This window comes from Heterodontus francisci, chromosome 4, assembly GCF_036365525.1.
Source record: "Heterodontus francisci isolate sHetFra1 chromosome 4, sHetFra1.hap1, whole genome shotgun sequence".
NCBI classification, from domain to species: Eukaryota; Metazoa; Chordata; class Chondrichthyes; order Heterodontiformes; family Heterodontidae; genus Heterodontus; species Heterodontus francisci.
In genome coordinates this window covers 190599234-190612073 of record NC_090374.1, presented here as the reverse complement: position 1 = coordinate 190612073, position 12840 = coordinate 190599234, and the positions used below count along the sequence as shown (strand labels likewise).

Here is a 12840-nt window from a genome sequence, read left to right as displayed (position 1 = left end):
GCACTGAACAACTATTCTGTGTCTATCTTCACAGTAGAACACACAAGTTCCAGACCAGAAATAAACAAACAGTAACCTAGGGGCTAAAAGTGAGGAAATTAAGGACATTCATATCAGCAGAGAAAAAGTATTGGAGAAACTTAAAGGACTAAAACCTGACAAATCTCCAGGACCTGATGGCCTACATGCTGGGGTTCTAAAAGTGATAGCTGCAGATATAGTGGATGCACTAGCCATAAATTTTCCTAAATTCCTTAGATTCAGGAACAATCCCATTAGATCGGAAGTTGCCAAATGTTACATTGCTTTTCAAGAAAGGAGGGAGAGAGAAAACAGTGAACGAGAGGCCAGTTAGCCTATCAGCTGTTAATAATAGATTCCAATATTTTCTCAAGGAAATCATAATGCACTTAGAAAAGCACAGTATGATTAGAAGAAGTCAACATGGTTTTCCTAAAGGGAAATCCTGTTTGACAAATTTATTAGTTTTTTGAGGATGCAACTAGCAGGGTAGATAAAGATGAACCAGTAGATGTAGTGTACCTGGATTTCCAAAAGGCATTTGATAAGGTGTCACACATAAAAGGTTAATTGGCAAGATAAGGGCTCACGGAGTTGGGAGGGGGGGGGGGCAATATAGTAGCATGGATAGAGGATTGGTTAACAGATAGGAAGCAAAGAGTGGGCATAAATGGGGCATTTTCAACTTGGCAGGCAATAAATAGTGGAGTGCCACAAGGATCAGTGCTGGGGCCTCAGCTATTTACAAACTATATCAATGACTTAGAGGAAAAGACAGCGAGTAATGTATCTAAGTTTGCTGATGATACAAAGGTAGGTGGAAAGGTAAGCTATGGAGGAGGACACAGTCTGTAAAACGATATAGACAGGTTAAGTGAGTGGGCAACAAGATGGCAGATGGAGTATAATGTAGGGAAGTGTGAAGTTATTGTCGTAAGAACAGAAAAGCAGAATTTTTTTTTATAAAAAGGTGTGAAACTTGTAAGTGCTGATGTTCAAAGAGATTTGGAGTGCTTGTACAAGGAATGCAGAAAGTCAACATGCAGGTACAAGAAGCAATTAGGAAGGCAAATAACATGTTGGCCTTTCTTGCCAGGGGATTGGAGTACAGGAATAAGGAAGTATTGCTATAATTGTACAGGATTTTGGTGAGATCACATCTGGAATACTATGTGCAGTTTTGGTCTCCACATTTAAGAAAGGACATACTTGCATTGGAGACGGTACAGTAAAGGTTCACTAGATTGGTCCTTGGGATAAAGGGGTTGTCCTACGATGAGAGACTAAGCAAATTGGTCCGGTATTCTCTGGAGTTAAGAAGAATGAGAGATGACCTCATTGAAACATACAAGATTCTAAAGGGGCTGGATAGGGTAGACAGAGATTATTTCTGCTGGTCGGGGAATCTAAAACACGGGGCCATAGTCTTAGGGTAAGGGGTCGATCGTTTAGGACGGAGATGAGGAAAAATTACTTCAAAGGGTTATGAATCTTTGGAATTCTCTACCCCATAGGGTTGTGGATGCTCCATCGTTTAACACATTTCAGGCTGATAGAGACAGATTTTTAGTCTCAGGGAATCAACAGCTATGGCAAGCAGGCAGGAAAGTGGAGTTGAATCCAAAGATCAGCCATGATCGTTTTGAATGGCGGAACATGCTCAAATGGAGCACATGGTCAACTCCTGCTCCTGTTTCTTGTGTTGTGTTGTGAACACTCTCAAATCCCCCCTTAACCTTCTCTGCTCTAGGGAGAACAACCCCAGCTTCTCCACATAACTGAAGTCCCCAGTACAGGTTGAATTTGTCAATTGAGAACTGCATGTCTGAAATTCCTATGTGTAGTTATGCAAAGTCTCTGATGATCGCTAACATCGCTGGTACCTTCCTAGATACTGAAGGTCAATACGGGCAAGAGGTTTAAAAAGCAGTTAGACTCTGAATGGTAGCCATTGTTTTAGAGATGAAGTATGAAAATCCTAGTACAGAAGAGTAGCATGCTCTTCAGTAGCTGCTACCAGATCAATTACACTTTAGGATTGCCTACATTAAAAAGTATCTAACAGCATTAAGAGACAATTAGGTGATGTGACAGGACGTACTACAATTGGCCATAGTATCTTTGGGTTAGAAATGAAAAAACACAATGGTTCTCAATGGAAATGCTTAGTCAGTGGATATCAGATGAGTACAGCATCAAGCTGCGATGCGCTACAGGATCAAACTAGCAACGACAAAAAAAATATGGCCTTGATGGAGTCACCTACATCCCAAGAACAAAATTTTTAAGCAGCGCTGTCTAGATGACTAGCCACTTGGGCTAAGTTGGAGGGAATTGCTACATGCTGTGGGACTGCACCCAGCATGAATCACATTCAGATGAGATAGGATTGGAGGAGGAGTTGGAACTGGGGGTAAGGGGAAAAAAATATCAATTCACGCGAGTACCTCAACGCAAGAAGAAAATCCATTTATTGTTTGCATCAAAAACACATACCATGGTTAAAACTGCTAACATTTACAATTCCAAATGTTAATTTTACCACCTATATATGCACTCCGAAAATGAATGAGATGCCACGGCATTAAAATACAATTTTGTCAGCACAAATGACAGGAAAAAAATAAGTACACGGAGACGCAATGGAAAATACTGTGAATCAATATACCTTCTGTAGTGTAAATATTTTAACATTCCTATTGTTACTCAACATTTAATACAATAGTATACTTTACAGGGACTGGAAAACAGGTTTCAGCAAGAGGTAACTAAATATTCCAGTGAATACAAGTTGCTCATAATTTTGAACTTTAACACAGACGTATGGAATAAGCAAAGACTACGCAGTCCATCAAACCCACAAAATTTTCACCATCAGGGATTCTTACCAAATATAATTAATCCTCCGAAGGACATGATAACCACAAATAAAACTTCTAGAAAGATAAGGCATTGGGGTCTGAAGGCAGCTGTGCAAAACACTAAGCCATCATTACAACCTGCATTATTTAAACCTGAGAGGTTGAATTTCATTGAACTTTTGCATTCGTGGAAATGTCATCGGGAATCTGATCACCTATTTACTTAACCTAATTATAGGTTACATTCACAATATTTGAAGAATAGATTGTAAATTTTGCTGGTGCTTTCTAAAACTTCTTTAACACAACATCTTTAACACTTTGCCAAATGGCATAAATTTAGAAAGAGGAATATTGTTAATTTTCTTGCGGTCTGGAGGAAAACAAGGTATTTTCAACTAGGCAGGTCTGCAAAGGATTGTAACCACAGAACCTAATGGTCAACAACAGTACCATCTGAACTACCATGCCTACATTATTTTCTTTGTCCCTGGAAGTGTAATTGCAGGAAGAGTGGGTACAGGCAGGAAAAAAATGTGATCTAGTTTGCAATGGCATAGTCTTCCAAATGCTTAAACACAAAGAGTAACTTTAAGTGAAGCACTGGAGGACTGCTGGCACCCATACGTACAGGCTGCAGAGATATAGACAGGTTAAGTGAGCAGGCAACAAAGGTGGCAGATGGAGTGTAATGCGGGGAAGTGTGAGGTTACTGAATTTGATAGTAATAGAAAGCAGAACATTTTTTTTTTAAAAAGGTGTGAAACCTGTAAATGCTGGTTTTCAGAGGGACTTGGGTGTACTCACGCAAGAAACACACAATATGCAAGTATAGCGTGCAATTAGGAAGGCAAATGGCATGTTGGCCTTTATTGCAAGGGGACCGGAGAACAAGAATAAGGAAATCTAGCTATCATACAGAGCTTTGCATAGACCAGATCTGGAGTACTATGCGCAGTTTTGGTCTCCATATTTAAGGAAGGATATACTTGCAATGGAGGTGGTACAGCAAAGGTTCACTAGATTAGTTTCTGGGCTGAGATGGTTGACCCACGATGAGAGGCCGAGTGAATTGAGTCTATACTCTCAAGTTTAGAAGTCCAGGCAATCTCATTGAAACATTTAAGATGCTGAAGGGCCTTGACAGCGTAGACACAAAGGTTGTTTTCCCCTGGTTGGGGAATCTAGAGCACAGAAGCAGTCTCAGGATAAAAGGTTATCATTTAGGATTGAGGAGGAGAAACTTCTTCACTCAAAAGGGTTGTGAATCTTTGGAATTCTCTACCCCAGAGGGTTGTAGATACACAATCGTTGAATAGATTTAAGGCTGAGATAGACAGATTTTTGGTGTCTCAGGGAATCAAGGGATATGGGGAATAGGCAGGAAAGTGCAGTTGAGGCAGAAGATCGGTCACAATTGTATTGAGTGGCAGAGCAGGCTCGAGCGGCGGTATGGTCTACTCCTACTTCTTATGTTTGTGTGTTCTTTTACCGCCAAAATAAATCCACGCCTTCCAGAGACAAAGAAGGGAAGACAGTTTGTGGGTGGGTGGGTGAGTGGTTTAGTCCAGAGAATAAAAGAAAATCAAAAATTCAAAATCTAACTTTTTCAGTCTCAGCATTAAAAAAGCAAATGTTCCAGCTAAGTACAATCTACAAACAAATCTGCACCCATTATTGCTCTTTACAGCTTTATCAAAAGTATCTGAAAGCAAACTAAACAAGCAATAATGGGGCCCATTGCTCTTGGCAACACCACCAAATACTGTACTGGCTTATCGACAGGAAATAAACAGGTATTTTGGGCTAGTCAAAACAAAAGCATTGCAGTTCTAAGGAACCAATGCTATGCTAAAGCTGAGAAAACATAATGAGACTAGGCATGTAGAACATCCCAGTTATATGTAAATCTGTTCCATCATAATATTCAAAGCTAAAAGTTGTAAAATTTGAATTAAAAATTTGCATTCAAATTAAACAACCGATAAATATTGTATTCATCACTCTTCATAGCATACTCAATAAATTGCAAACTGCAGTTATGGAAGTGACGGTAAAGGCAGGTGCAACCATCAAAATGGTTGAAATATATAGTCCACATGTTTGAAGTTTAAGTAGTCTGTTTTGACTAAATATATAACAGCAAACACTGCAAAAAGAAATGCCTTCCAAAAGTAAACACCATTAAATTGGTTTATGAAGAGAAACTGATGTGCTTTGCCCAAAACCCCCCACAAAATTTCCTTTGAGGTCCCTAAAAAAAAAGTCCATAGAGGGCACATTAAATCAGGAACAGAGCAATACTATGTTTATGTCATGAGCAAGGAAAATCTTACAGCTCAAGATTATAAAGTCACAAGAAAATTATGAACTCATCAGTTTACGAAGCAGCAAGCTCACAATTTTGGTTGGGCTGCAAGAACCAAAGCAATAAATCAAAGATTTTACTCAAAAGGTAGAAAAAAAGTCTATGGGAAATTACCTCATAACATGGCCTGGCTGGTGACTAGCTTGCTCTTAAAAGAGGGGTAAACTGAGTTTCAGCAGTAATTGCAAAGAAAAATATAGAGTTTAGAAAGGAAGGCCTATGTCTCACTGCAAAATAAAATAGAGATTTTATGATGATTTGATTCAAAACTATTAAGGTCTTTGGAAGTATGCAGTTTAGATTAAATACAATACATTGGTGCAACATCATTTTGAAGATATTTTACTTTTTGCCAGTAGATTACACTAAATTAGAAATGGTGTCAAGTGTTTGAGCTTGGAGATACAATTCACAAGACAACACTGCTGGAAATTTGCATCCAGGAATGAAAGTCTTGACAAATAAATACATGTGACATATGCCAAATTCACAATGACAATATTTCATGGTTTCTTAATGGAATTGCTACAATAGTATGAACTTTTGGACTCTTGCAAAATCTTTGTTATATAACTGATGTTATTAATTCAAGCTGTACTTGCTTTCCAAAAAGGGAAGCAGAACATGATAAATGCAGAATTTAGAAAATATCTTTAACAGAACATGTTCAGCATTTAAATCTTTACACAGTAAGAGCACACACTGCTAAATAAGATACTTCAAGAACAACTCTAGGTTATAAAAAAAAGCATCATTTTTCTGCAGTATAACATAACGAGAAATCTGATTCCTACCCACGAAAGAAAATGAATGCGGGTGCATTGTATGCCAGAACATGACAAACAAGGCATCTTCATACGAATTTTCATTCATACCTAGGGTTCTCACTTTGGGTGGGAGTCTACAAGAATGGGCAGATGGTCTCTCAGCTGCTGCTGACTCAGGGGAATCGGTCCTTGTATTCCTGCTTTGTGCACGCGCAGTGCCCCGCATGCACGGTGTTGCCTGGGTCCTGCTGTTATACTATTCAGAAACACACTGCTTCAGTGCCGGTTGTGAGGTTAACGGCATGGGGCCAGCGATAATCACCTAGAAACTCCAAGTGTCCTGAGAAACAGAGCTCACATGACTGAGCGAGAAAGAGAGAGAGCGAGAGATAGAGAGAGAAAAAAAAGGGGCCACCTTCTTCTCTCGCCATCCCTCCCCCAACCTTCTCGCTTCCCTCATCAGAATTAACATTTCCGGTTCTGACAAAAAAGGACACTGATCTGAAAAGTTAATTGCTTTTCCTTTCTCAGACGCTGCCTTGACCCAGAGAAGAGCTTCAGACTTCATATATGCGCCATCACTAAGACAGCCTATTTCCACCTCCATAATATTGCCTGACTTCACCCCTACCTCAGCTCATCCACTCCTGGAACCCTCATTTATGTCTTACTTACCTCTAAACCTGACTATTACAACGCATTCCTGGCTGGTCTCTCACATTCTACTCTCCGTAAACTTGAGGTCATCCACAACTCTGCTGCCCATGTCTTAACTTGCAGCAAGTTCTGTTCCCCTCTCATCCTTGTGCTCACTGATCTATGTTGGCTCCCAGTCAAGAAATGTCCTGATTTGTAAATTCTCATCCTCGTTTTCAACTCCCTCCATGGCCTCACTCCTCCCTATCCCTGCAATCTCCTCCAGTCCCACAACCCTCCAAAATATCTGCGCTTCCCTATTTCTGGCCTCTTGTGCATCCCAGATTTTAATTGCTCCAACATTGGTGGCTGTGCCTTCAGTTGCCTAGGCCCCAAGCTCTGGAATACCTTCTCTACACCTCTCTGCCTCACTTTCCTCCTTTAAGGCACTCTTTATAAACTACCTCTGACCAAGCTTTTGGCCAAGTGACATTTCTTTTTCTGGCTTGGTGTCATAATGCTCGATGTGAAGCACCTAGGGATGTTTCATTATGCTAAAGATACTATAGGTTGTTGTTGTCTGACCCGCTCAGCACTTTCTTTGAGTCAATAACATTTGCAAAGTGTAGGTTTACGTCACGTAATCAACTGTCATATAATTGAGCATCATAAGCGGTGATGTGATGGAATACCATGTGAACACTGTCACATGATCAAATCTCTAGGAATATATCAAAAGCAGAGTTGGCAATCCTACATACACTTGAGTGCACAATCTAACAATCCAGCATAGTGGCGAGGGAACACTGCTTTGTCAAAGCTTTATTAAAAAAACGAAGAGCATGATCTTTCCTGCATCCTAGTCAGCACAAATCATCCATTTTGCTTGTAAAATAGTTGATACACATTTGACAACATAACAGTCACTCCACTTCTAAAGTAACTCATTGTATGTAAAAGACATCGAGAAGTTTGAGCTATTGGATGTTATATAAATGGAAATCTTTGTTCCTTGCTCCCTTTAGAAGACCCTCAACCAGTGATAATCACAATTCAGCAATTAAACTGGTTGAACTCATACTGCCAACATACATTCATTTCCAACCTTGAAGGCATCTATACGTATAACATAACTCTGGTTTCCATTCTATTTGGTGATTTTTTGGTTTAAAAATACAGCACTTTTGTTCTTTTTTCCCATCCTAGAAATCTGGTCAATAATCAGTAAAATTTGAAAAATTGCAGTCACTGGAAAAACTTTGATACAAATATTTTCAACTGGTAAATCAGTTAAATAGCAACATTAAGCACTTGTATAACACATTTAATGCAGAACATCCCAAGGCTCTTCACAAAAGACTCCATGCTTACAGATAATATTGCTAAGGGCCAGCATGAATTTCATATCTTACCGCAACTGCGATCATGCTGCTGTCTGACTTCCATTCTGCCTTTTCATATGATCCAAACTGTGAAGCTGCCTTTGCAGATTCCTTGTAGCTTACAATTAAAACACTGGGCTGGTGGAAGGAAAAAAGAAATTAAAATGCTATTGAAGACATTTGTTCTGCAACAGACCAAGATTTTCTCCCCCTATTGTTTAATATTTGGTTATATTTCCCTGCTACCACAACTTCATGTAGCAGTTATATAGCATCTACCTAAAACAGCAGCAATGGAGTGAATATGCAGTTCCAATGGCATTTGCCAGTCCATCTGACCAAACATACTCTCAACATTACTGTTATATTAAAACGTGTCCAGTGTCAACCTTGAATCTTATGACAATAATGTCTGTACGAAAACCTATCATTTCACTGCATGCAGATCAAAATCCATCACAGCTCTGTCCAAACTAGCATGCAATATACCAAAAAATGCTCAAGCAGGGCCCTTCTTAACTAAATGAAGTGATCCACTGTGCATTCTTGTTTGAAATTAAGACAGCACAAAACATTTTAAGTTGCTTTGACTTTCTCATTGGACACAGCCATTTTGGGAAACGTACACAATTTCTGCAACTGCAAGTCTGCAGCAATCAGCAGTCGATGCTAACATTTCTTGTTCACAACTGCCTCAAATTTGCATTACATAAAAGTTTCCTTTTTTTGTCGTAAGAGAATTAGAAGCAAAAGTAGGATCATGCTAAGCCCCTAGACCTTTAAGATCAGAACTCGAAACCCAATTTTTGAAAGTCTCACTGTGACATGCCGTGTAAAGAATGTGTTCTCACTTAAGTACGCCAGTTAGTTGACGAGGGAGCAACAATGATGGCAGCTCAATCAGGAAGTCAACAGGTTGAGTCTTTCTGCACCATAGTGATGCATGTTTTTGTGGACAAAGGTGGAGGGGAAGATAATGTTCAAGTTTTCATACTGAAATAACGCATGGTATAAAGTGCTTTGAGATGTCTGGTAGTCATGAAAGGCATTAAATAAGTGCAAGTCTTTTTTTTTTAAAAAGTTGAGACATATTTCCTCCTCATTACAACAGTGATTACACTTCAAAAGTATTTCATTTGCATAGCACCTTTAATGACCTTAGGATGTTGTAAAGATTTTCAAAACAAAGTGCAAGCACATTTGTTACCTTCTTAAAACAGATCTAAGCTAACTCTGCAAGTATTCTCAACATTCTGGTAAAGATCTGTCATCAATATGAAGGATGCTAGTGGTTAGCAACAGAATTTCTGAACTCCCACCCACTGCACTCTCCACCCCAACCGCCTGGCAATAGTAGGCAGCAGAGGCAAGATGCACAACACAGCTTCCTATAGCATACTAACAAAGTACATAACCCTAAACTCTGAGCAGCATGCATTTCTCATGCCCCTGTCCATGGAAGCATTGTGTGTGTATTTAGCAACTTAGTGCCAAATTAAGATCAGTTTCTGCTACAGTCTTGCCAGAAACTGGGTTGAAATTGCCCAAACAAACATACTTCCACAGGACATTTACTGTCAGGAGAAACTAAACTCACCCTTCTTGGTTGGGTCAATTATTTTGTAGGTATTAAATTGCTAACGGTGTCCCCTTTAATTGTAGTAGGCTCACACTAAAAATAGAAAAACAAAACTATGGGTGTACATTGACCATTTCATTTTTAGTTGAAATACTTCACAAGTGATTGCAATTCCAGTCCCCTTTATTTTGTTACAGAATATGCTGATGCCATGGTCGCAAAATAAAAACAAAACACTGTAGTCTGATCCAATTTGGCATACTGAGCTTTGAAAAGGGAGCCTATGTCTTTATCATTTTTTAAACGATGAGGGTTATTTTAGAACAAACAGGCCTTCTGGTTCTGAAAGTAAGCATATTGCTCTGTTGCATAACCAGCATCTATTTTGCACTGGAAGAGGCAGAGTGGGTTCCATTGTTGCCTAGATTCAGAGTTAAACTCAGTAACACAAACATTGTTTCTACTCAATTTCCATGATTCTGATATTTATGTCTGCTATTTAATGAGCTTTTCCCTGCCACTGCAAAATAACTACCAGGTTACACCTGAACACCGACTGAAGGCTTATCCAATTCACCTCCATGCCAATATATACCCATCTTTTGAAATTTGAACAAATATTACTGACAGTACAAATAATCTTGCTTTTATATGTACAGTTAACATTTGTTTCAAATGCAATGAAAACAAGATACAATACAATATTTAAAAAAAATTTGATCAAGTATAGGGAGGATCCAATGAATTTTGCAGAAGCCATACTTCTCAATAAATGGATTGAAGATATTCTATTAAAGCAAAATACTGCAGATACTGGAAATTTGAAATAAAAATAAAGTGCTGGAAATATTCAGCAGACCTGGCAGCATCTGCGGAGAGAGAAGTAGAGTTAATGTTTCAGGTCTGTGACCTTTCATCAGAACTGGCAAAAAAAGTTAGAAATTGAATAGGTTTTAAGCACGTGAAATGGGGGGGCTGGGGTGGGAAGGGAGAAGGGAGAAGAGAACAAAAGGGAAGACGTATATAGGGCAGAGGTCAGGAGAGATTAAATGACAAAGATGTCATGGGACAAAGGCAAAGGGAGTGCTCATGGCTGTGGTGAAAGACAAAACAGTAGTCCAGAGAGTGTGTTAACAGCAGAACAACAAACAGCTCGGTCCACAAACACAAACATGAAAAACCAAGATTAAGGCAGGCACATGGTTAAAAAAATAAAATAATAAATGCCAGTCATGCTCTGAAATTGTTGAAATCAATGTCGAGTCCGGAAAGCTGTAAAGCGTCTTATCGGAAGACGAGGTACTGTTCCTCGAGCTTGTATTGATGTTCACTGGAACACTGCAGCAAACCAAGGACAGGAATGTGGGCATGAGAGCAGAGGGGGGGGGGGGGGGGGGCGGGGGTGGTGAATCGAAATGCCAAGCAACCGGAAGCTTGGTGTCATGCTTGTGGACTGAGCGGAGGTGTTCCGAAAAGTGGTCACCCAATCTGCATTTTGGTCTCCCAATGTAGAGGCGACTGCATTGAGCGCAGCAAATACAGTATATTAAATTGAAAGTAGCACAAGTAAAAGGAGTGTTTGGGGTCTTGGATGGTAAGGAGAGAGGAGGTAAAATGGCACAGTTGAGGAAAAAAGACATGTCAAAAGGGCTGTTGTGGAATGGTTGCATCAGCAGAACAGATGCGTTGGAGACAGAGGAAATGGGAGAATGGAATGGAGCCTTAACAGGAAACAGAGTGCGAGGAACTGTAGTCAAGGTAGCCATGGTAGGCTTATAATGATTATTAATAGACAGCCTATTCCCCAGAGATGGAGACAGAAGTCAAGGGAGGGAAGGGAAGTGCTGGAAATAGACATGTAAAGGTGAGAGAAGGGTGGAAATCGGAAGCAAAAGTAGATGAAGTTTTCCAGTTCGGGGTGAGAGCAGGAAGCGGCACTGACATAATCACCAATGTACGGAAAAAGAGGTGAGGGAGGGGACTGGAGTAGGACTGGAACAAGGAATGTTCGACAAAAAGACAGGCCTAACTAGGGCCCATATGGATATGCATAGCAACAACTATTATTTGAAGGAAGTGAGTGGATTTGAAGGAGAAGTTGTTCAATACCAGAACAAGTTCAGCCAGGCAGAGGAGGGTGATGGAGGATTGGGATTGGTTGGGCCTATGTACAATAAACCTTAATTATAAAACCCTAATTAGGCCTTAGATGGATTATGGTGTCCAAATCTCGGAACCACACTTTAGGGAGGACGTCAAGGCCCTGGAGTGGGTGCAGAGGAGATTTACTAGAATGGTACTACAGATGAGGGATTAAGTTATGTGGAGAAACTAGAAAAGCTGGGATTGTTCTCCTCAGAACAGTAGGTTAAGGGTAGTGGCGTTCAAAATAATGAGGGGTTTTGATACAGTAGATAGAGAAAAACTGTTTGCACCAGTAATAGGGTTGATTACAGAGGACACCGATTCAAGAAAGCAAAGAGAGATGAGGCAAAAAAATGTTTGCACAGCAAGTTGTCATGATCTGGAATACAATCACTGAAAGGGTGGTGGAAACAAATTCAATAATAAATTCAGAAAAGAAATAGATATGCACTTGAAATGTAAAAATTTACAGAGCTATGGAGAAAGAGCAGGGAAAGGGACTAATTGGATGGTTCTTTCAAAGAGCCAGCATAAAGATGATGGGCCATGGCCTCCTTCTGTGCTGTATGATCCTATGATAAGATTTATGCGGATTATATTCAGTGTAAACTGTCTGCTGAGCCAAACTCAAGTCTGGAAGTCAAATTATTCTCTCCTAATCTGACTGGCATATTATATGTTGATGAATGTGATGTTGTCCCTCTCTCCTTTAAATCTGTTGCATTCTCTCTCCTCAAAAAAGCCAACTCTTGACCTCACTGTCCTTGCAAACTATTTCCAACCTCCCTTAGTTCTCAAGTCCTTGAAGATGTCGTTGCCTCCCAAATCCACACCCATCTTCCCCAGAACTCCATGTCTGAATCCCTCCAATCAGGTTTCCGTCCTTGCCACAGTACTGAAACAGCCTGTATCAAAGTTACGAATGACATTCTATGTCAAAGGTAAACTATCCCTCCTCATTCGTTTCGAACCATTTGCAGCCTTTGACATAGTTGACCTCACCATCCTCCTCCAATGTCTCTCCAGTCATCCAGCTGGGTAGAGCTGCTCTCACCTGGTTCCATTCTTATCTAATTGTAGT

General features: G+C 40.0%; 1 protein-coding gene across 4 annotated transcripts in view; it reads right to left on the bottom strand.

Moving 5' to 3' along the window:
- Positions 1-12840, bottom strand: part of ric1 (RIC1 homolog, RAB6A GEF complex partner 1) — a 201169-nt gene that overhangs the window by 155588 nt on the left and 32741 nt on the right. For 2 of the 4 annotated variants that reach the window (XM_068030703.1, XM_068030705.1), the window contains exon 2: positions 8066-8173. The exons of 1 other annotated variant lie outside the window; for it this stretch is intronic. In XM_068030703.1, the coding sequence (XP_067886804.1) occupies positions 8066-8173 (108 nt within the window). Of the gene's footprint in view, positions 1-8065; positions 8174-9632; positions 9686-12840 lie in introns of those variants that run through there. One more of the 4 variants, XM_068030706.1, reaches the window with a different exon arrangement.